This window comes from Chamaea fasciata, unplaced genomic scaffold, assembly GCF_029207755.1.
Source record: "Chamaea fasciata isolate MVZ Bird 193981 ecotype frontalis unplaced genomic scaffold, bChaFas1.0.hap1 SCAF_5, whole genome shotgun sequence".
Classification (NCBI taxonomy): domain Eukaryota; kingdom Metazoa; phylum Chordata; class Aves; order Passeriformes; family Sylviidae; genus Chamaea; species Chamaea fasciata.
Genome location: NW_027094090.1, coordinates 64,411,745 through 64,436,116, shown reverse-complemented (window position 1 = coordinate 64,436,116; position 24,372 = coordinate 64,411,745). Strand labels below are relative to the sequence as shown.

The 24,372-nt window shown below is 52.7% G+C and overlaps 1 protein-coding gene and 1 pseudogene across 2 annotated transcripts; both read left to right on the top strand.

The window, feature by feature from the left end:
• The first annotated feature begins 4,670 nt into the window (after positions 1 to 4,670).
• On the top strand, positions 4,671 to 23,742 carry KCNJ4 (potassium inwardly rectifying channel subfamily J member 4). 2 transcript variants are annotated; one of them, XM_066184118.1, is made up of 3 exons: positions 4,671 to 5,071; positions 17,535 to 17,710; positions 18,943 to 23,742. In XM_066184118.1, the coding sequence occupies exons 2-3, from the start codon at positions 17,673 to 17,675 to the stop codon at positions 20,270 to 20,272; spliced, it is 1,368 nt and encodes a 455-aa protein (XP_066040215.1). In that variant the 5' UTR covers positions 4,671 to 5,071; positions 17,535 to 17,672; the 3' UTR covers positions 20,273 to 23,742. The 2 variants fall into 2 exon arrangements, with proteins under 2 accessions (XP_066040215.1, XP_066040216.1); XM_066184119.1 differs by lacking the exon at positions 4,671 to 5,071 and adding an exon at positions 8,425 to 8,440.
• Positions 13,830 to 15,184, top strand: LOC136290348 (endosome-associated-trafficking regulator 1-like; annotated as a pseudogene).
• Positions 23,743 to 24,372: the final 630 nt, after the last annotated feature.

Here is a 24,372-nt window from a genome sequence, read left to right as displayed (position 1 = left end):
ATGGACAGCCATTCCCTGGTGTCTGCCCCACCAGGCACCCCTTTCTTCATGTGCCCTATCTGGAGCAGTGTGGATCCCTGTGCACCATCCCGGAGAAAACAAAAGATCCTCCCAAGGGCTGGTTTGAAACAAACTTCACTGAAAATATTAGTCCTGGATTCCTGCAAGAGGGTTACAGATTAGTTAGGGAATGTGCTGAGTGAAAGAAGCACATGGTTGCTGATGACTTTATAGATTTCACAGAAAGGAGCTTAGTAGTGACTGTTAGAAAATTTTAATATATTTGAAAATATATTAAGCTGGGTGACCAGCTTGTTTTGGATGAACCTTGTCCTTGGAGCAACAGTTACGCAGGGAGATTTCATGGAGCAGTGGGGAGACCTCTGCATCAGACCCAGCAATTAGATAGTCAATATCTAATCACTAATTTAAAGTTGCTTTAGTACAACCAAATGAAAGTTTTGTCTCCTTGTCCCTGAGCAAATCATATCTGGCCGTGGGTCTAATTTGGTTACTCTTGGGTTGTGTGATCCTGCCTGCTCCTGTCCCAAAGCTGGCTCTGGCTGCTGCCCTCCCTGTCCCCAGCCATGACCTGTGGCCAACCCCTACACATTTCTCTCTGTCCTTATGGGCTTGCTTGGAGTAAAATCCTTAACGACCAAAGTGTAAAAGTATCATTCTGGGTGCTTTCTGAGAGGATTAACAAGCGTATTAGCATCACCGGATCCCTTTCTGAATACATTTGCATACATTTCTTCCCTGCCCATTAGGTTGGCGGTTGTGTTTTCCCTCTCTGAAGCTCCAGCACCTGCATCATAGAGTTTTTCCAGATGGATTCACAGGCTGGCTTGGAAAACACCTGCTTGGCCCCACGATACTGGAGACATCCCTGCCTGTTCCCAGCCAGGGCACTGAGGCAGTGTTGATGTGGTGAGACAAAGGCGGATTAGAGCAAAGGAGTTGGGACTGCCTGAGCTGGGTTTCCAGACATCAGGGTGGAGCTGCCTGGGATTTCAGCAGGGCTTTGCAAGGCCAAGTGGGTCCTGGTGAAAGCCAAGCCCCAGACCTGGTGGCCATGCAGGTCCCTGGTATCCCAAGTCCTTTTGCAGGTGGGCAAAGAGTTCTGACCCATGGAGCAGGGATGTAAAGTTGGGGGGAAGGAACAGATTTGGGGTCCTCTCTTCCAAGAGATTCCCTTCCAATCCCCTGGAGTGCAATGTCTGAGAGCCCTTGTCTTTCTCTTGACCCTGCACTCCTCTTTGCAGCTTCTTGTCCCACCCAAGGAAAGAAGCCTCCTGCAGTGGGGTGGCAAAGGTTTATTCTCTTCATCTTGCGCCTTCCCAGGAAGAACTGATGGGCTCTGAGTCCCAGCATTATCTCCCACTGTAGCACCAGGAACCACCAGCTGAGGTGACCATTAGAGGGACTTCATGGGAGCAGCCCAATCAAGCTCACCCAGATGGAATGGGGTGGTAGGGCTGGGGTATCCCCATAGGACATCCCTGTGTGGCACATGAGTGCCACAGGAAACCTGCTGCAGGGCAAGGGACACCCAGGCTCTTAGAGAAGAAAAAATTGGCACATGGAGTGGGACCAACCAAAAATAAACCTTCCCTCCTCCCGCCCTGCCACAATGCAAAGTGCCTTGCACAGAGTGTCTCCCTGCCTCCCAAAATAATGCCGGGTGCTGCCACCACCCTGCATGGTGATGCTCTCTCCATGCCTCCCGTTTCCATGGTGACCACAAGGAATGTCGCCAGGGTGACAAGGAGGCAAGTGAGCTGGGATTTGATATTGAAAATGAGATTTTGGGGTTGTTTGGTTTATTTCTCCTGCCTCCTCCCCCCCAACCCCTCCTCCTTTAGTTCTATTTTTGGGGTTTCCCTCTCTGTATCTGCTGGTCTGGAAGGCTCCTCCTGCAGAGCCCATGGGCCCAGCAGCAGCAGCAGCAGCTTCATCCAGGGCCCTTCTCCACCTCTGCCTGTTCTGTGAGGTGATGGCTATGGAACAAGAAGAGGGCCAAAAGAGCATTTCCTTATCACTAAAACATTTGTTTCCTTCTATCAGGAAGGCTTCTGTGCTTTTGCCCCTAGTGATGTTCCAGGTGTCCCCTCCCATTTCTCCTGCAGGATGTAACTCAGGCTGCATCCAGACCTTCTGGGAGAGTGGGCAGCCTCAGGGATTTGTCTAAGAGAGGGAAATTATTCTGCATTCCCAGAAGGGCTAAGGAACATGGTGGGGTTGAGCACCATGGGCCACCTCTGTGTCTCACTATCACTGCCCCCATGACCAGGTCAGATTGGCTAGGCAGTTCTGGAACACTGGGGACAGAGATGGGATGGTTGGAGGAATACTGCAGAGGGAGCATGGAAGGTGCTAAGGAGTCCAAAACTTTGTTCTCTGGTTTAAACACCCAAAATCAGACCTACTCAGTGCAGAGAGGGCTTAAGGGTTTGTGCTGGCTTAGCTGGTATCACAGAAATGCAGGACCACAGGTGTCCAAGCAGGGGTAGCTCTTCTCTTCATGCTCAGGCAGGAGAAGGGGCAGGCAGCGTTTGCTCACCTTCCCAGGAGCTCTTGCTTTCCACTGCACCCATCTCTCCATCCATCTCCAGCTATCCCTCTCTCCCTCTCTCTATTAATTCTTCCCTTCATCTTTTCAACCACCCCTCCCTCCTCCTCTCTCCATTCACCTCTCCATTCATCCCTCCAAAGATTCCTCTATGTCCATCTCTATGACTCTCTTTCCCTCCCTTCATCCATCTCTCTATCCATCCCTTGTTCCACCCTTCCATCCCTCCATCCCTCTAGCCCTCTGCCTCCCTCAATCCCCACAGCAGCACTGGGAAAGGTTGGCGGAGTGGGGCTATTTTTGGGAGTGTCTCCCTGGCAACGGCTGCCACCACCGTCTGTGGTGGCTTTTACATAGGTGCTAAAATATTCCACACTTCTTATTAAAGACGGTGCTGGTGGAGACAGGCGGGGGTGGTGAGTGTGAGCCACCCCGCTGCTGGGGCCGGCGGCCATGGGGTTGTCAGGGCGTGACACTTGGGGGGCACAAGGACGGCAGGGGACTGGTGACATCTTCAATGTGGCATTCCCATGTCTCTCTCACTGGCTCTGGAAGTGCCACCTATCTCTTGGCAGTGCCAGGCTGCCACACCATGCACAAGGTTCAGCTATCCATTCTCCTGCTGCAAAGGCAGAGGGAAATGTGATGAGGTATCAGGGGGCACCAGCAATGAGGAGCAAAAGGCAGAGAGAGCAAAACCCAACCTGAAGCTGAGGTGGTTGCAGGGCTGCACTTGGTGTGGGAAGGAGCAAGATGTCTCAGCGCCATCTTCATCCCTTCACCACAGGAAGAAGAAAGTCCTGTCACGGTGCCAGCGGGATGGTACACTTTGCCAAAGAGCAGCCGGGCAGATACTGATCATTTGCTCTTGGGAAGCAGCCCTACAGGCCCTAGAGACAGAGTTTCCAGGAAGGTTAAGTACCCCTCTGAACCTGAACCTGAACGAGGTCCTCATATGGATGGCTGCAGAGGAGCTGGATAGGCTGGCCCTGCTCCATCCAGGTGCAGCAGCTCCCCAGGAGCAGTAGGGAGCAGCCATGGGTACACTGGGGTGAATTGACTATTCAGGAGGCTGATGTGCTCCTGGTTTGCAGCTGCTCGTCTGCATGGGGCTACTAAACCCTCTGCTGCCCTGGCAGTGGCTTTGCCAGGTGGGAGCAGGCTGTGCTCACCACGGTGGTGTTCACTGGTGCTGGAGGAGCACAGCAGGCTCCGCAACATGTGCCACATCTTGGGAGGATTTTGGGAGGGAGGGTTATTCATGATCCTTGCAGGATTTGGGCCCAGAGAAGACTCAAAAAAAGTGGGGTTTTTATTATTTTTGACTTTTCAGTACAGGCCTTAACACTGGGGACAGCAGATGAGACACCAAGATGGAAACCATCTCCTCAAAAATGCCATCCTGGAGCAGGGCTGTCCCCAGGACCCTGTGCCTACAGCCATGGCCTGTGTGGTCAGAGGTCGTTTCAGCCTCTGGCTTTGCTGCCTTTGCCTTCTCCCCTTGTCACCAAGACGTGACCTCTGAGATGCTGATGGCCATGGAGACTCAAAAGTGGATTCTTGGACAGGTTTCCCAGGAGGCTGTGCACTATCCTGGAACCCTGAGGGCTGGCCCCTCCATGTCCACACTCCTGTCCCAGCATTACTCATCCCAGCTGTAAATCTCCAGCTCTCTAGAGTGGAGAGGCAATGCCCCACAGCAAACACTCTGCATCAGCTGGGAGAGCCTGGTCCTTCCTCAGGGCAAGGTGTCAGCCCAGCATTCCAAATCCAGGTGGGAAAAAACCCTCTGACAGTAGTTACTTAATCTCTGTGCAGCAGCCCAGGAGGAGGATTCACCTCCTTGGGGGCATCTGGTGGCCCCACCAACCCTTTCCCGCTGCCAATGGTTGCTCTGTCTCCCCCATGGCGGCTCTGCAGCTCTGAGCTCACATGCGAGGATGGGCTAAAGTAGCGGAAAGCTGTTGGATCCTACCACAGAGTTACTGACTTCTCAGCTACAGACTGCATAGCAATCAGCGAGGGGGAGAGGCAGCCAGGGAAAGGGAGCGGAGCGCAAAGGGAGGAAGAGTGTCAGGGAGAGGGGGGATCTGGGGACTAGAGCAGGAGGGCAGCAAGGGCCACGGGCAAACAATGCCAGAGAAGGAGGGAGCCAGGCAGGAGGGGGAGACCTAAACCCGTCTCTGAGCCACGAAGGCACATCAGCACTCCGTGGGATGGACGCTCCTGGGAGCAAAAAATTCTGAGAGGCAGAAGGAGAGAGCTGGCGTGGGCAGGGCAGAGTTAGGAGAGGAGCAGGTCGCAGCGGAGAAGTAGCTCTTTGGAGGGGGAAAAAATAAACCTAGGCAGGAGGCGAGCGAGGACTGCAGAGACACTTCCCTGATTCCTCCGGTCCGGCTGAGACATTTCATGGTGAGATGAAGAGACCGGCCGCTTTCCCCTTCCTCTGATGTTGGCTCGGCAAGGCTGGAGCAGGCGGCAGCCCTCGGCAGGACCCGGGTAAGAGGCGGTACCGGGGCGCGCTGTTCTCCTCACCAGCATGAGAGCGGGAAGGGTTTTTCTCCCTTAGGAAAATACTGTATTGTTTCATTTGCGTTCGCTCTGAGGAACAGCTATAAATATAACTTAGGGAGAGATGCGTGGCTTCGTGTGAGCGTGCCAGTGAATAATAAAGTTGCCTTGTGTGCATGGCGTATGCACGTACCGCTACCGGGGCGGCCGCGGGCCCAGGGGCAGGGGTGGGCTCCTGTCTCTAAACCTCCCCAACTTCCCTCCCCGCCCCCTTGCCACCCTGACTTCGGTCGCTTTGCAGGTAACTTCTTAATTTTTACAGTTGCCCATGTTTTCTTAGAGTCTTCTCACCCTGTTCTGGGTCTTGCTCACCTTTTGCTTCTCCTGCTCTGTAGATTCTTCTCTGTGTTGGTCCTGGCCAGATCACAGAGAAAAAGGCATCTGGAGACCTGCTCTCCAAGCTCTCGGGTGCAAATGGGGCTGAAGTAAACGCGTTTGCTCTCCTGCTGCTTGTGGAGCTTTTTGGGCTCTAGACCTGCCCCCCTCTCCCTTGCCTTCCACATCTCCTAGTCCCAGCATGGCTGATCTTGCCAGTGGTGGTCCAACACTCACCCCCCCAGATAGGCGCAGTGCAAAGGGTCTTCTGGATAGTGGGTTTGGGTGAAGGAGATCAGGAGGAAGCCATGAGCAAACTACCAGAGAAGCTCTGCCTTTGCTTCCTGTTGACAAGGTGGGCTTCCCCACCTGGGGAGGAGTGGGCAGGCAGGTTTGCATGGTGCTGGTAGATCACCTCGGACATCCCTAGCCCTTCAGCCTCCAAGGCCCTCCCTCCTGGGCAAATCGCCTGGAGTCATCCAAATCCTTCTGGCAAGAGCCTGGAGTTTCCTAGCCCTGCTGCCCAGCCCTGACTCTATCAATGGCAAAGCAAACAGCAGCTCGGGGGCCTCTCCGTTCTCCCCTTCCTCCCCTTGGGGGAGGGTGCTGTGAAGGGCAGTGATAGTGCACATGGGAACACATGGCAGAGGTGACGTAGATCTAAGGCTACCGTCAACCCCTTCTTTGTGCCCTCCTTGGCTTCTCGGGAGGAGTCATCCACAGAAGGTGGGAGGTGTGGAGATGAGGCCAGTGCTTGGGGTTACCCAGAGCCTGGGAGGGATCAGGGAGATGCATGGGGAATACATCTCGACAGAGACATGGGAAAGTGGCCCTTCTCCATTCACCACCAGAAGTGGCACCCACAGAAACCTGAGACACCTCAGCAGTGTGTGGCCACTCCTGTTTGCAGCCACTGAAAATAATAATCAACACAGGGCAAATATGTGCCTTAGGGGAAGCATGAATCTGGTGGGGACAGGGAGTGGTGGGGAAGAGGACGAATGGTGAGGATAGCCACAGAGAGGATAAGCTGGAAAGCGCTGATCTGAAGGGAAGTGAGTTCCCTCTCCCCCACCTTTTTTTTCTTCCCTCTCTCCCCCTGTTTGGGTGCTAAGATCAAGTGCCCCGATGTGTGGTGATGGCAGGGGGCAGTGTTCCTTGCCCCTTGCAGCCCCCCGCCATGGTTTGCAAGAAAAACTGGAAAGTGAGGAAGTGGCTGGGGAGGGATGGAGTTACTTGGCAGGAGCAGTCCCCACTGGCCCCTCCAGCCTCTCGGCCACCCCAAGCTCAGCCATCGGTCACTCCCGGGAAGCAGCTGCATCCCTGGAGTGGTGTCAGTGACAGGAGGGTGCCAGCAAGGGGGAGGAGGCACTGTGATGGATACCTGCGCCCGCCGCGCACTGACATCAGTGCGGACGCAGAGCGGAGCAGTTAATGGCCCTCTGCCCTCAGCAAGTCCCGCTATCCCGCCTCGTTATTGCACTGGGTTGGCTTAACCCGGCAGTGCGGCCGGGAATCGATAGATGGATGCTGGCGTCTTAGCAATCGATCCTTTACTCATGCACGCGGCTGCCAGCTTCCCGCTGGCGCTCGCTTTTCTGTGAATGGCACGGGCTGAGTGAAGCCGTCTGCCCTTGCCTCGCAACGCGGCGAAACTGAGTCAGGCTAAATTCCTGCTCCGTGACGTCACTGCTCCTGCCCCTTACCAGGGCGTAGAGGCCTCACAGGGAATCCCCCAGAGGCACCGGCACCGGTTTTCCGTGCCAGACAAGGTGGTTTTAATGGTGATGGTTGGGATTGGAGCCCCTTCTTGGGACAGATGCTGATTCTCTGGCGGTGGGGAGCTTGGGACAGGCAAGGGCTGCTTTTGAGCTGGTTCTTGCCCTCAGACCTCTGAGGCTGGTTCACCAGCAGTGAAGGTGGTGCCATGGCACAGGCTGTTGAGGGATGGGAGTTGTCTGCAAAGTGACCCCGTGGCCCCAAGAGACCCATGCACCTCTATTCCTGTCCTCCTGGGAGCCTGGCAGCAGGCAGCTTGCTTCAAGGACAGTTTTGGCATTCACCCACTGGTTTATTTGGGGACAGTTTTGACATTCACCCACTGGTTTATTTGGGGAGGAGATGCCCACCATCTCCTAGCACCAGCCATGCTGGCACAGCAGCACCACTGCTGCTCTCACTGGAAATTAGAGTGGAGGGTGGAGAACAAGATACTCTCCAGCCAGGCACCTCCCCACGCCGCCAGCCAGGGGCTGCTGCCACCACACTGCCCACACTCCTGCCACCATGGCAGTGGGTCTGCCCCTCACAATCTGGACTGCTGCTTTATTTCTATGGCAACATTTCTCCTGAAACACTTCAGAGTGAGGCTGGTGCTGCTTGATAATGAGGGAAGCAGCGTCCCCTGTTCTGTCCCCTGCAAAAGGCTCAGAGAAACGACCCTGACACCTCTCCCCACCTCCTTCCCTCCCTGGCAAGCGGTACCAACCCTGGTACAAAGAGCCGCTGGCCTTGTCCCGGCCTCCTCTCTGCTGCCTGTTCTCCTTCTCCCTGCCTTCAGCTCTGCTCTCCCCCTCTCCTCTCGGCAGCTCCCTTTCTGCTGGCAGCCTGCTAAAGCACCCGTGCAGACTGACCAGCTGAAAGGAGTATTAGAACAAGTGGATGTCGAAAGTGACTCTGATGTAGAGGAGGGTAAATCCCGGGAGAGCTGTATAGATCGGCCCCAGCAGCAGCACGGTGAGTGCGGGGCCTGAAGGGCACTGGGGATCCTAGAGGCTGGGCAGACAGGCGCTTCATCCCTCTGAAAAGCTCGATGGCGTTACGAAGAGGCGGTGCCTGCCACGGGACCAGACACAGCGGCCCCAGAAGTCCTCTCCTCTCCTGTTCCCGTTGTTCCCAGCACCAAGAAACAGCCTCGTGTCTGGGTGGAGGTGAGCAGGCAGAAGTTGCGGCCAGCGCTGAGTGCCAGCAGCCGACAGGCAGGTGAGCAGGCAGGATGCCAGCGGGAACGACTGTCGCAGGCCGGAGGAGCAGGGGTATGACAGCAACCCGTAGTGATGGCGGGGGGGATATCGCAGTATGCAGATGCAAGCGCAGTGTCCTGCTTCGCACTGCTCTCCCCCAGCCCGACCCTGCCCGCGATGGCAGCCCCTCCCTGTCGGAGAGCTGGGTGTAGGGGAAGGAGGAGGCAGTGGTCCTCCGTACTGTGTGAGTTGGGCAGCACTTAGGCTTGACACCTTCCAGATGTGTTTGTTAAACCTGACGCATCAAGCCACAGCAATACAAGTCAGCAAACCTGTAGTGAAATACTTGATCCGCTCTCTGTGGGAATGCAGCTTTGCAGCTTACCTGGGATGCTCCCTCTGCTCTGTTTCTGGTGCCTAGCAAGCATGGCTGAAAGGGGAGAAGCTGGGGACTTTCAGGAGGCTCGTGGCTCTGCTCAGTTCCCTGTTAGCATAGCGACAAGGGGGGTGCAGGGAGATTTTTTTTACTGTCGCTGATGGGTTAGTGCTTAGCAGCCAGGCCAGGCTGGGAACTCAGCTGTCGTGCAGCAGCTGGGTGCGGTGAAGCGGCTGCAGCCTCTCTCGACTGGGGGCTTGGCACAGAGCAGGCTTTGCCCTGGTTATTGCTCGCCCTTGCTGCTGTCACTGTTGTTATCATCTTTCATAAACTATTTGCAAGCACCTGCCTTGCTGGGTGCTTGGCAGAGTCACCGGCAGTCCATCCCTGCCCTGTCAAGAACTCAACTGCAGCAGGGAGGCAGATAATGTGAGCCACCCTTGCCCCCCTTTTTCTGCACACCAATAATTATCCTTGTCCCATAACTAGCCAAAAGCCATCAAGACATCCCACATGGCCAGGCATTTTGTGCTGAAGAGATGCTGAAGCACAGGGATGCTGCTGGGAATGGCCTTACATCAGGGCTCCCACAGGGCAGGATGCCCCGTGAAGGGAGTTCCAGCAATGCAGAGATTAGTGAAGGCACCCTTTGCACTGTGCAGTTGTGCTGGGAAGCTGGAGGAGGTGACCTGAATGCACTGCTTCTGCCTGGGATGTGAGCACATCAGGGACACCCCAGAGCCTTCAATTTTTCAGCTCTTGCAGGTTTTGCACCAGCCCTTTGGGGTCTAGTCTGTAGTTTTGGCAGGCAGGGTGCTGGGGGTATGTCAGCCGCTGTGTTTCCTCGTGAGCAGGTGGGATGCAGTCTGCACCCTGTCTGCTACAAATGCTCGGTTCATTTTTGGCCAAGAACACCAGGCCAGGGACCTTCTGAGCATTTAATTTTTCCTGTGATGCCGGCTAAAAAGAGTAATGCCCATCTTTCTCACTCAGCAAGAAAAATCAGGGAATTCTCCCCAGCTGCCACTCCAGCAGCATCCTCTCCTTACAATCCTGCTCAGTCAACCCCCCGGCCCCTGTGTCGTGTACCCCCAGCCCCATTTTGGCAGAGAGGAGAGGGTGAATGCCAGTGCCAGTCCCACCAACCGCACCATGGGGTATCCCACATCCAGTCTGAGATCCTGGGGAGCAGGCAGCTGTTCTTGCAGCACCATTGTCTGGACGGTGCAGCCACAGCAGGGATTGCTGGGGTGGTGTGGGAGCAGGCAGGAGGTGATGCTGTCACCTTTTTGTGCCTCTTCCTGACTTTGTCATCCTGGGGACCTTTGTGTGGTTCCCATTTTTATCTGTTTTTTCTCCCTCTCACTCTTTCTCTCCTTCTCTCTTCGCTTTCTTCTCTCCCCCTCCCATCAGCATGTGGGCTGATCACTGCTCAAACTTTTAATTCAGATGGTAATTGGAATAATAATACGGGCAGAATCCTTCTGGCTCCGTTGCTGCAGCTGGCTTCAGGGAGCTATGAATAGCTCTGAGTCACACACTGAGATGGTTTAACTTCAAATCATTTTGTTTTGTTTTCATATTACCCATCTTCAGGCTCCAGAGCTTCACGGGGGAAAAAAAAATATCCCCCCTTCTCACTCCATTCCAAAATATAAACCGGGCAGAGGCACATGAATAAAATTCACTTTTGGAGAGGGAAACTGGTCAGTGGATCATGCCTTGAGGGGCAGATGGGGACTGTTGGCACTTAATCTATTTATAATTATTGAACGAAAAGGCAGAAGTGTGTATATAAAAATGGTGTAGAGTTGATTACAGCTTCCTCCCCTCACCTTCCATATGTCACTTGCCTTTTTAATATGATAAAACTCTCCTGCACAGTGATGGTGCCTTCATGTGTGCCCGTACAGTGCCTGGCAGCCTGCCATGCCGGCATGGAGCAGCGAGAGCTCAGCTGCTGACTCTTGTGGCAGGACAGCCCCCCATGGCACCAAGCTGCCCTATGAGCCTCTACATGAACCCTGGGAATATTTGTGAGGAATAGGAGAAGAGATGGAGTTATGAAGAGGATGGAGAGGATACACTGAATGCTGTGGGTCTGCAAGGCTCTGCAAAAAGGCAAAGAGGTCCCTTCTCAGCTGCGGGCGTTTCCGCTCTGACTCCTCAAGAGGCGAGAAGTTCGTCTGCCGTGTTGTCACTGTGCCCGAGCTGGCAAGATGGGTCTGTGGATGCTGATCCCAAGCCAGCCGGTGCCATGCAGCCGGTAATAGGAACAAAGGCACAAAGCAGAGCGCAACCAGCGGCTGGGGTATTGACCACAGACAGGAGGGAAGCATTTGCCAGACAACTCCAGATAAAGCAAAGACTAAGAGTGTAAAAATACCCTGGGATTTTTCCATCGTTGTCGTTCACAGTGTAGGTCCCAGAGCACCAGATATGGTTGTTATAAAAAGAGAAGTGGGGGAGTGCTTTAGCGTGGACTTTTCTGTTCTGTTTCATGAGACTCTTCCATTGCAAATTTAAGGAAGGACTGACAATATATGATCTACTCTGTCAGGGGTTGGAGAAAGACTGGGATGTGCGAGGCGCTGCATTGTGTACAGGGGATGGAGCAGTGGAGGTATTGCCCTGGCACCAAGCACCTTGACCTTATTATCCTGCAGATCCCTTGGAAAGGGACAGCAGCAGTGCAGCCCCACGTGTCTGCTCAGGGCCAGAGCAGAACTGGGGTGGCAGCGTGGGCTGATGTGATGGCTTGTGCTGCTGGAGCATAGTGTCACACGAGAAGGAGATGACTGCAGCACCATGGTGGTGTCCCTGGCATTGCTCAGTCTAAGACACAGGAGGGAGAGAGTGGTTGGGAAAGAGGGAAGGGTAGCACATGCTTTGGGGCTGGGGGCAGCTGCTGGTCCCTGAAGACCCATCTGGCTGACTGTTTCAATGCTGCAAGGCAGTGGCTGTGACATCCATGCTGCAGCAGCTTTCAAAAGTGCTGGGGGGATTCTGCAGGCTGTGAAATGTATGGTTGTTCGTGTACAGCCAGGACAGGCAGCAGAGGGATGGGGAGGTATCTGTCCTGGCTGCAGCCTCCTGCCTAGCATCTCTCCTTGCTGCACCAAGCAGCTTGGTTTCATACCACTCCATCAGAGTTGCCACTGACTCTGCAGCTTCCTCCTTCACGTGTGGGTCTCAGAAGGCAGGGCAAGCTCCAAGAAATGTCTTCAGGCATGCTCTGGATTCGTGTCTCTGTCCTCAGCCAGGCTTTTCTCCCCCTTGTCCATGTGACAGGCAACTGCCCATTCAGGACGTCTTCTGCTGGAGACACCTCTGAGCCTTCCCCTTTCATTCCATTTGTGTTTCAGGTTTCCAAGTTGCAATGGGACCTTCTCACAGCCATTTGAACTATGTTTCCATAGGGTTTTGGCTCCTGGTAAGCCCCCTGGCCTTGCCAAACTGGTGGCATCGATTTTGCCAGCAGGGAGGTCAGTGGTGGCCCTGGTGCACCAGCTGCTGAGGAGGGACAGTGACCTAGTGTGGTAACAGTCCCCAGCCCAGGCGTTTCTTGCATGCCTATCTGTCTTTCCCATGGAGGCACCACGCATTGTGGGGGTGTGTTGGGGTGGAAGTGGGAAATGTGGTTTTTTTTGTTTGTCTCCTGGCTCGTGCCTCTCTGAGTTTGTGGCACTCGGTATTACTAACACTTCCCTGTGCCAGCTGGCAGGAGGGGGTGAATCAGATTGGCAGCAGCACAGCATGGGCCCTTCACTGGCCGTTCAGCTTAGAGTGATGACTGTGTCTAAAGTGCTGGTGGTGTCCCCTGCCCCTGCCCAGGGTGAGCCCCAACCAAGTCCCAGTGGCTTGACCTTGCTGATGGACAGGTACCCATGATGGGACAGAGTTGTCCCCTCTGACCCATGCAGCCTGCCCTGGCTGGATTGTCCCTGTCCCTCCTTTACACTGAAGGTCTCAGGTGGCTTCATGAGCTGTTCTCTGCTCACTGGCGGCATCCCCAAGCTGGGGTCTGCTCTGCAGCCAGGAGGACAGTTTATACTCATGCTGCCAAAACAACCTTTTGCAGTTGTTGTGGTTTAACCCCAGCAGGCAACTTAAGTATCACTCAGCCCCTCTCTCCCTCTCACTGCCCCCAGCCCCAGTGGGGAGGGGAATCAAAAAGAAAAGGTAAGCTTTGTGGGTTGAGATCAGAGCAATTTATTAATTGAAACAAAATATAATAATAATAAATATGTTAATCATATTAATATTATCAACAACAACAATAATAATAGTAATAGTAATAATAAGCACAAAGAGAGAGAATAACAGGACCCAAAAGAAACAAGTGATACACAACCTGTTTACTCACCACCCAATGACTGATGCCCAGCACATCCCCAAACAGTTGTCACTACCTTCCAGTTATCTCCCCCAGTTACGTTCTGGGCATGATGTCCTATGGCACAGAATATCCCTTTGGCTAGTTTGGACCAGCTGTGCTGGCCATGTTCCCTCCTGGATTCATGCAGCTCCTCAGTGGCAGAATATGGGCAACAGAAAAGTCCTTGGCTTGGAGTAAGCCACTACTTAACAACTCCAATGTCTGTGTTATCAGTATTATTCTCATACTAAATCCAACACTGTGCTGGCTACTATGAAGAAAATTAATGCAGTCCTAGACAGAATCAGGACAGCAGCTGATTACTTCCTCCCCCATCCTGCTTCTGACAACTCAGCACACATGGAACTCAATGACATCACAGACCTTGGAATGTTGGTGGCTCCAGTTGTCCCCAGAGCACGGATGCAGAGCTATAAGGTTCTCCTCTCCCTCCTGAACATCGTAGTGTTCTAAACAGAGGGATTTTGGTGGTAACAACAAGCGTTGCTGAGGCTGCAGAAGGTGGCACACTGCTTATCAGTGTCAACAGCCTGCATAGCCTGCAGTCCAGGGGGACGATTTGGATTCTCCTGTTTGCTGCAGCCCAGAGCATCCTGAAAAATGTCACAGCCATTTCACACCTTTGGGCTAATTATGATGGTCTACCCAGAATCTCAAGGCTTGCAAGGTGATGATGATGATGATGGTGATGATGGTGATGATGATGACAGTGAAGAATTAGGGAACTCCTGCCACTCTGAGCTTCCTTCACCCTTGTGCAAGAGCAGTGACAGCACAGATGACAATCAGACAGAGGACCTGGGAGAACCCACCTCATTTTTCCTAACTGCTGGGCCCTCTTGCATGGTGAAAGATAAACAAGTGGGGCTGGCCAAGCATGTGCTGGAGCTTGAGGAGGAATATCAGGAGTTTCAGGAACCATTTTACAAAGACATGGGAATGTCTGATAGCTTGGCTGGAGATGAGGAGGCCAGCTCGACCTATCAGCTTCCTGGGCATCAGGGGTTGCCTGCTCTCCAAAAGGCTGGTACAGCACCAAGTGGCTTCCATGACTCTTTCCAGCACAGCTCAGGCCAGCACTTGGGGACAGAGGCCACTGCCACACAGGCCCATTCCAGTGACCATTATGTGGGACACCCAGAGAGAACCACGGGACCGGAGCCCCAAGTGCTGCATGAGGAGGACGGTGACGACAGGGAGCCCCCATCCCTGCAGCTGACCTATGACTCACTCTGGCACAAGAACAGCATCCTCAGGTCAGAGAACGAAATGCTCAGGAATGTGAACCTACTGCTGATGTCAGAGAACTTTGCACGCAGGCAGCTGTTCAAAGAGCTCAAGAACAATGCTCTGTTCATGGAGAAGGACATCATGCTCAGGGAGGAATATGACATGCTCAGGGAACAGTATGACAGGCTCAAGGGTGAGAATGCTGCACTCAGGAAGGACAATGCCATGGTCAGGAGAATGCTGAACACCTTCCAGAATAATTTGAAGAGACAGGCGTGCATGGTGGTGAGCCTGCAGGATCAGCTGAAGTCCAGACAGGCTGAACAAGAGAGTGAAGCCTGAGAGATCCAGCCCTTAGTCCAGCAGACTGTCAGCTTCAGCTAATGACCCAGCGGGCTCTGGATAACGAAACAAATGTGGAGAGGCTGAAGCAGAAGATCCTCATTCTCCAAGGACAGCTGGAGAGATGCAAGCTGGAGAATGAAAACCTGAGAACACACTGGCCTGGAAGCAGTGAAGCACAACTTAGACTTCACCAGGCAAAACCCCCCCGAGCTCATAATGGGCAAAGAGAGCTCCCTCAGGCAGCTCCTGCCTCAGGAATGCTACCCCCTGTTGCTGACGTCCTTGAATCTACCAGAAAAATTCTCAAATTTTGAGCAGAGAAAGATCTATGAGTGCAATTCTGTGAGTTCCATCCATGCACGGTCCGAGGCCATTGGTCTCCCACTTGCAACTATTAACTGCAAATAAAAGCATTAACTTTCCCATTCTCAAATGTCTGTACTCAGTCTGGTTGCCTTTATCCTCTGTGGAAATACTTTCCTTGTGATTATGTACCAATTGCAGGTAGTGATGTGGCTTTAGCTGCTGGTACTCTGTTCGGGCACTGTGGAGCCAGCAGCTAAGGCTGGCTGCCCAGGCTCTGAGCTGCACGGTCCAGCCGTGGTGGACTCTGTGCAAGAGGCTCTGCCACAGCTCTGGCTGACATGAGCTCCCACGTGGGAGCCAGGAGGAAGCACAGCACCACAGGATGCAGCACTCTTACACAGCATGCTCATCCCATCCCACAGCCGTACCAGCCTGAACTGGAGATTAACGAAGCCCTTGTATTTCATCTTCTCCCTTTGCCCCTTCTTGGAAGGAGGGAAAGGTGAGGGAGCAGAGATCCAGGTGTTGCTGCACATGGTTTCACAAAGCTCCTTAGGTCCTCCTTCCTTTCTTTTGGAGTTGGCTGCTGCCTGGGCCAGAAATCCAAAATGTCTAGAAATGGTGCACCTGTTTCTGCAGCTGGAGAAAGAGAGTTATGGGTTGTAGAAACTTTCAGGAAATTGTGAATATGTGTGAGCCGTGACAGTGCCTTCCCTGTGTTATCGGGGTCAGTGCTGGCTAAGGATGAGCTTGGCATATCCAGGCTGGCTGAGAATAATGCCAGTTGAAGAGGATACCCTTCCTCTCCTGGCTGGGGCTGGCATAGAGGGATGTACCTAAACTACCCACCTTTGCCACCTCCCAAAGTCATGTGGGACCCTGCAGTCTGAATTCACCATGTAATCACTCTAGTTATCTTCACCCCAGCAGGACCATCTGTGGGTATGAAATGACCTCTCTTCATCACATCACCATTTCTGATTAACTTAGGTTACCAGCCCCAGCGTCTGCTATAGGTTTACCCAGCTGCACAGCAAAAATTCCTGGCCCAACTGACTTCATAAAGACTTGGATGCTGTAGGGCAGTGAACTGGTGGGAGCTGGCAGAGTTCAGTGTCAAAGTGCTTTTTCCTGATGGGGATTTTTGGGCAGCTGTTCAGTTTTGTCTCCATATGGTGAGTTGTGGATTACAAGTTTGTTTTCTTCTCCTGGTCTTGTAGTACCCTTGGTCTGAACAACCATGTTTGTATTGCTGCAGAACTTCAACTGTCTCAGTAACTGAGTAATCTTCATCCCATCAGAGGTGATGTCTGGATCTCCTTTCTTGCTGCTTTCCAGTCCATAGTCCTAACTGGGGAAAGCTGGTGGGCACCCCTGGCCACATGCAGCTCCATTCTGCATCACTGATGTTGAGACAAGGATGGTTCTCACCAGCTTTTCTATCCTAGGCAACATAATTTGCTGTTCCTCTTTCCTGTCTGTGGGCAACCACTTGCAAGCAGCTCTAAGCCTCACATTTGATCCAGAAATCCTTGTATTTTTTCCCATATCTGGCAACCAGTGGCTGTTCATTGGTGAGGCTGGGAGGAAGCAAACTAGCTGGCTCCGTCTGCGTGTGCACTCCACACTGGCTGCTGTAATCCAAAAGCTACAGTGCAGGATTAGCATGGGTGTACAAAGCCCTTCCTAATCTGTGAGTCATTACCCCCTCAGCCTGTTTCACTTCCCAGCAGCTCTGGGCAGGTGGAATAAATTGGCTTCCCCAGTTTTCCGTTCTGGGAGGACTGGGTTGGGACATCTGGCAGACATCGTCCCAGCACTCTGGTGCTGAGCTCCTCCTTGGATGCTGTACACAGGGCATCTTGCAAGGTTTGTTTCCTCTAACTGGTTTCTCCTTGGCTACCCCTAAACCCTTCCTTTCCATCAGTTCTTTTTGGCTCTACCCATTGCTTTCCTTCTTTTATTTGAAATGGTTGGGGAGGGGATGGGGGGAATGTTCTGCACACCCTGGAAAAAATGCCCTCAGGGTTAGGCTGGGCTGACGGGGATCCCTGAGGGCTGCTGTGCATTCCTGTGCTCTGTTAGTCCTTGTGTGAGAGGTATTTAGCCTGGCTGAGCTCTCCTCCTGGTGTAAGCTCTGATATTAACATAATGTCTCAGGGCAAGGGCCCTGTGAGCTGCTCACCTGTTGTGCCCTTGATCTGGAGAGCAGTGACTGGCCAGCCCTGCTCCTCTCCTGGCAGGAGGTGCTGGGGAGCACGTGGTCTGCGGGCCGTGCACCCAGTCTGCATCCATCAGCCCCTCACCTGCCCAAGCCAGGCTGCAGCAGGTGCCCCAAGGAGACGTCCCAATACACCCTGAGCAAAAGGCTGGGAGCCCTGTGCCCACTGCTCTGGACTGGGATGGGTGCTGTCATGAGAGGATCTGACTGGGTTTTGCTTTGTCTTTCTCTGCCAGGCGTGTGCCCAGGAGCAATCGCAATGCCAGTGCTGGTCCCAGCTTGCCAGAGGTGAGACCTGGAGCTGACCTGTCCCATGTGACTGCTGCTGCATGAGTTCCCACGCCCTACCAGCTCCCACGGCCCCCTGACATCTGATGACAGAGCGAGCCATGGGCAGTGTCCGAGTCAATCGGTGAGTAACCCTCCTCTAGATGCCTGCTGCTGCTCTGAGTGACCTGGTCATCCTTATCTGGCCCCTCAGACACTAACTTCAGACTGTGTTTTGATATATTCTTCTCAAATTATCTGTCAGCAGCTTTCCTGCTGAACAGTCATTCCTGTTCCAAGGAATGACTCCTCTCTCCTTCTCCAATCCAAACCATGCCATATGTAGGGGTAGTGCTTGGAGGAATACTATGGAGGAGAAGCATAAAGCACTGCAAGGTGCTGGGCCAGAAATTACAGATTCCAGCAGCACTGCAGAAGCCACATGTTCCCAGGAATCACAACTCCAGCCACCAGTGCTGTCTTTGTGTGAGATGTGGATGGAGGTCCACGCTGGAGGACTCCAACTGACGTATCAACACTGTGGGGTGGGAGGGAGACGCTCCCAGGGTCCTATGAGGCTGCAGCTTGTCAGGCATGAGGGCAAAGCAGTCTTTGTGCTTCAGTGCTCTCTCTTGATTTCCTCAGTGGTCAGAGCACCTTCTGCCACCACACCTTTAAGGAATATCTGCAACTGTCACAGGATCACATGAAGGACACTGCCAGAGCCGACTGTGAGGGAGGGGAGCCAGAGAGGCAAAGGTCTCCCAGAAAATGCATGTGTAGCTTCTGCCAAGGAAACGGCCAATGCTTTGGCTGTTGATTTCCAAATTACACCTAGGCTTCGGATAAGGGATGCTGGAAGACACACATGTTGCTGTGGCAACAGAATTGTCCTGAGTGCGGGAAGTGTATAAACATTGTCACCATACACATGAAATCAGTGAGCAGAGCAGAGGAGAAAATAGAAACTCCCAGCCTTGGGATTTTGAGGGCCAAAATGTGGTCAGGCTGTGGGTGCTTGCTCCCAGGCTTCCTGACTGTTGCAGCTGCTGTCAGGTTTCAAAACCTTGTATCCCTCCTTACCATAAAGGCTGGAAGGTGCCACAGAGCTACAAGCTGCTGCTGCTTTGCTGCTGTCAGGACTTTGCTAGATGCAGCTTCCTGGCAGCAACACTCAGCAAACTTTGCAGCTGATCTCCACCAGTTTGGTCAGGTTGGCACCACAGTGCAATAATTACTGAAACGTGATGTTGTGAGATCCAATAGGGTGGTACTGCAGCCCTGTGAGCCACTCACACCTCCTGCCCTTGCTATCTCAGTGGTTGCTGTTACCCTTTACGTATTCCTGATGGAAGTGCCTGTTTCTTCTCTTCCCAGGTACAGCATCGTCTCAACCGAAGAGGATGGACACAAGGTCTCTGCACTGGGCAGCATGAACGGGCACAGCCGGAATGGGAAGGGTCATGCTCCCCGGCGGAAGCACCGCAACCGTTTTGTGAAGAAGAACGGCCAGTGCAATGTTTATTTTGCCAACCTGAGCAACAAATCTCAACGCTACATGGCTGACATCTTCACCACCTGTGTGGACACGCGCTGGCGGTACATGCTGATGATCTTCTCTGCTGCCTTCCTGGTCTCCTGGCTCTTCTTCGGCTTCCTCTTCTGGTGCATCGCTTTCTTCCATGGCGACCTCAATGCACCGGTAGTGGTAGGTAGTCCCTCTCTCCTCAAGCCCTGCATCATGCACGTGAACAGCTTCCTGGGGGCTTTTCTTTTCTCAGTGGAGACACAGACAACCATCGGGTATGGCTTCCGCTGTGTGACTGAGGAGTGCCCGCTGGCTATCATGGCAGTTGTGGTGCAGTCCATCGTGGGCTGTGTGATTGACTCCTTCATGATTGGCACTATCATGGCCAAGATGGCAAGGCCCAAGAAGCGGGCTCAGACCCTCCTCTTCAGCCATCATGCGGTCATCTCCGTGCGGGATGGCAAACTGTGTCTCATGTGGAGGGTGGGCAACCTGAGGAGGAGTCACATTGTGGAGGCCCATGTCCGAGCCCAGCTCATCAAGCCCTACATGACAGAGGAAGGAGAATACCTCCCCCTGGACCAGCGGGATCTAAATGTGGGCTACGATGTGGGTCTTGATCGTATATTTTTGGTCTCACCCATTATTATTGTTCATGAGATTGATGAGGAGAGCCCCCTCTATGGGATTGGCAAGGAAGAGCTGGAGACGGAGAATTTTGAGATTGTGGTTATTCTGGAGGGGATGGTGGAAGCCACAGCCATGACCACACAGGCACGAAGCTCTTACCTTGCTAGTGAAATCCTTTGGGGTCATCGCTTTGAACCAGTTGTGTTTGAGGAGAAGAACCACTACAAAGTGGATTATTCGCGCTTTCACAAGACGTATGAGGTAGCTGGCACACCTTGCTGCTCAGCCCGGGAGCTGCAAGAAAGCAAGATGACCATCCTACCTTCTCCACCACCTCCCAGTGCCTTCTGCTATGAGAATGAGCTGGCACTTGTCAGTCAGGATGAAGATGAAGATGATGATGAAGTGGGTGTGGTGTTAGGGGGCAACACCAAGGAGGAGGGAGGTATCATCCAGATGATGGATTTTGGAAGCCACCTGGACCTGGAGAGACTCCAGGCAACTCTGCCTCTGGATACAATCTCATACCGCAGGGAATCAGCCATCTAACTCCTCCAGCCTCCCCGTTCCGCACCCATTGCCCACAGTCTCCTCTGTTCCATACCCATACACTGGATAAGTCCCTTCACCACCAAATAATGCCTCCCATGATTGCCTCTCAGCCCCCAAATACACCAAGGCCTGGAGCTGCTCTCATATACTCCCTTTCTCATGAGGTCATACTGCCTGGGAGAAGAGTGAGGATACACTACTCTTTCACAGTATGCAGCTTGGGCTAGAACCCCTTTCCTGCCCAGAGACAGGAGAGCAGCAGGCCTGGTTTCTTGTCTCTCGAGAGGTGACAGGAGTCCCTGCCTTCAGTGGACAGATTGGGACCCCCAACAAGTGTTTCTGCTGCTGAGGCAACAGCAGTATTTCTGTCCCCTCTCACTATGGGTAGGCCCCGTGGCTGTCAAGGGTCATTGCCATCACTGGGAGAGGAGCAGCACCTAAGCACTGACCAGATGAGGATAGAAGGGAAAGTTTGGGACTCCTGGAGGGAGTGGGGAAGGATCTCAAGAGAGGAGTTTCCTTGCATGTTTGTTGCTTGTTGCACATGATTCTGTATCTTAAAGAGAAGGAGAATCTGAAATCAATATTCTTCCACTGTAAATGCCAAGCTAGGAGACAAGGACATTCTACATAGGTTGCTCTGCACTCTCCTTGGTTTTTGGTGTCTGTCATCTCCAGACGCAGCTCGGCTCCACAGACTCAGATCCAGTTCTCTCAATCCTCTTGAAAAACATGTCCTGCTCCTCTCCTGGATACCTGGTGGAGGAGGCCGGGTCTTGTGCTTGCCACACTCAGACTGCTCCCTGGCACAGCACAGCCAAGACGACAGACAGGTGACCTGACTGGACAGCAGACCTTCCACTTGCTCCTTTTGCCTCCTCCATTCTTCTCCCTGATGCCATCGGCTGTAAAACAGAATTTGTAACTATTTATTTTTAATAAAGTCTAATATCCCAAGGGGAGGTTCAGAAGCAAAGGACAGACTCCACGGCTGCAGCCTGGTATAGAGACTGATGAGGGTTATTAGGGCTGGTGTTTGCTATTCGTATGGCATTGGATCCTGGAAGCTCCACCACGAGGGCTCTGTTGTTCTGCGCCTCTCTAGTAGACCTATAATGAGAGGCTCAGAGAATTTGCTTGGGGAGAAGGTCATACGAATGTGTGTATGGAGGGAATAATCTGCATTAAAATTAACAGTAGGATGCACCAAGCAATACTGTATATTTCGGAGATAGCAAGAATTTTGGCCAGGGAAAGGTTATGGATATACTTGGTGAAGAGGCAGAGGTGTGAGAGACATTTCTCTAGATTCAAAAACTCCATGAAAAAACCCAAAGCCTCTCTTTTTGCTAGAGGCAAGTGGAGGGAGAATGAGGGAGGACATCAACCAAAGCTAGACCTGTAACGTCACTTTGTTGTCATTTCACAAAAGAGGTGAAAACATGATGAGTATCTTCCTTCAGGATCAGCCAAGTCACCCCTTCAAAACTGCATATGAGATAAGGACAGAAAAACAATAGCTGTGCTGTGGTGGGGAACGGCTGAAGAAGTTATGTCCCACCTAATCCCCTGATCTACAAAGCAGAAAAAAAGCATCTCAATATCAAATTGGAATTGGTTCAAGAAGCAAAAGGAAGAGGGAAAGAAGCAGAAGGGCAAGGAATGAAATAGCAGGACTGAGAGGAAGAAGCAGACACAGCAGGCAGATGGTGATGAAGGTAGGGGAAAACAGGAAGAGAAAGTGAGGTTATATGGAAGTGCATTTGAGAAAGAGCACAAATAGATTCACAAGATATGACTAGGTCCAGACACGGTCACTTCTCATCCTAGGATGTAGGTTTTGTGGGGGAACAGCTATCCTGCCTGGGTTTGCTCCATTCACTGGAATAATTCCATTCACATAATAATTCCATTCCCCAACACTTTCTTGGCCAAGCCATGGAGCCAGTTTTCTACCCAATGAACAGTGCACCCATTCAGTTTCTTCAGGCAGCCATGTTCTCCAGGACAAATGCTTTGGAAGACAGTGTCAAAGGCTTTACAGAAGTGCAGGTAGACATCATCCACAGCCTTGCCCTCATCCACTAAGCAGGTCACTTCATCATAGAAGGAGATCAGGTTGCTCAAGCAGGACCTGCCTTTCCCAAACCCATGCTGGCTGGGCCTGATTCTCAGGTTGTGCTACATGTTCTGTATGATGACAAGGTGAATTGCTCCATGACCCTTCCTGGCACTGAGGTCAGGTTTACCGGCCTTTAGTTCCACAGATACTCCTTCCAGCCCTTTTTGTAGATAGATGTCACACTGGCTAACCTCCAGTCACCTGGGACCTTTCTGGCTAGTCAGGACTGCTGATAAATGATGGAGAGTGACTTGGCAAGCTCTTCCACTAGCCTTCTCAGTGTTCTTACGTGGATCCCATCCAGCCCCCAGAGACTTGGGAGTGTCTAAGTGGTGTAGCAGGTCACTGAGCATTCCCTCCTGCATTATGGGGCTTCGTTGTGTTACTTGTCCGTGTCTTCCAGCTCAGGGGACTGAGTACCCTGAGGACAACTGGTCTCACTATTAAAGACCGAGGCAAAGAGGGCGTTAAGTACCTCAGCCTCTACCTCACTTCTCTAGTGATCCTCGGCTCCAGGGCCCATCTGCCAGAGCAGTTTGCTTCAAAGCCTTCATTGAGATGATGGAATCACTGGAATTTGAGTGGCCCCCACTCCTCCTGGTTCTTCTGATGCTGAGGCTGAGCTGCCTCTCCTCAGAGCTCTAATGCTCCCTACTTGGGAACTGGGGCGCCTCTCTCAGCACTAAATTCGAGAGTTTGCTGATTTAGGAAAAGAAGTCACCCACTCCTTTCATTATTTACTTATTTTCCCCTGAGGGAATAAGCAGGGGCTGGTATTGACCTGGCTTTTAATACAGCTTTCAGAGTCGTGTGCCTGCCACTGGCCATGGAAACAAACTAATGGACCGAGAGAGAAGGACTTTGCGTGCGAGGACAGGGGCATTCAGGACACAGGCTGGGGTGGTAGCCTCCAGGAGAGGGGGAACCCTCATGGCTGGGCACCCCCTCACTGATGTACAGAATCCTTTGGAGGTGGGTGGCAGTGCTTGGTGGGGATGAAGTGTCCCCTTAGCTCTTGGGAGACTCATCAATCACCAAGAAGCGAGTGTGCAGAGATGCCAAGCAAGGATGGTGCACCAGGGCGATGGGCCTGCACAGCTGGAGTGGTTAGGGCAACACACAGGCCAGCACTGCCACCCCTCCCTTCACCTGGCGGGGGTCTTGTGGGAAAAATGGACAAGATTGTAGTAAATCTGAGGGAACAAGCATCATTCAGCCATACAGGTTCCAGCCCCCACCATATGTCTGAACCTGCTGGATGTTTTCATGTCATGTTTGGCATCACGCTGGAGAAGACAGTGAGGCATTGAAGAATACCCAGCTAAAACCCCGCTGTTCATAATAAAATTGCAAGAAAGCTTTCAGTGCTGTCAGATCATTAGAGAGGGGGGAGAGAAGGTGGGTTGAGGGGAGGGGGCAGAGGGAAGGAGAGGAACAGCCAGTGCAGGAAAACAGAGGTAATGAGTAAGTTTCTCCCTATCAGACACTCCTTGTGCAGCTGTGCTGCTGGTGCCACACACAGCCCCTCCAACAACATGGTGCAGCCACTCCAGTGTCTGTTCCTGCAAGCTGCACAGGTACCCACAGGCTTTGCTGATACACAGCAGCAGGACATTTTTCTGCACAGGTGCTTCTGCACCTGCACACTGGAATCCCAGAGCACTTGTGCTCAAGTACACACTGCAGATGCCTACATGTGTATGCCACATGTGGGGGCATAATCCATCCTACACCACAACTTCATCCCACAAACATCCAACCACATTCACAAAAGTGCCACACAGCAGTCTCAACAAGTGCCTCTCTGGCCATATGTCAGAGACTCCTTTATGAAGCCTGTGAAAAGCCACTGGGAGAATCCATCCTGGAAAACTCTTTGCCACAAAGAAGCCTTGACATTTTTAAGGGTTCTGCAAATCAGCTGCCCAGGCCATTCATAGCTGTAAACACACCAGGTATTCTACCTTTTGCACAC

Bases quoted from the DNA above. Each gene is read 5' to 3' on its own strand.
- KCNJ4 (XM_066184118.1), top strand. From the start codon at position 17,673: ATGACAGAGCGAGCCATGGGCAGTGTCCGAGTCAATCG. The intron at 17,711-18,942 runs GTGAGTAACCCT...TTCTCTTCCCAG, and splicing joins GGCAGTGTCCGAGTCAATCG to GTACAGCATCGTCTCAACCG.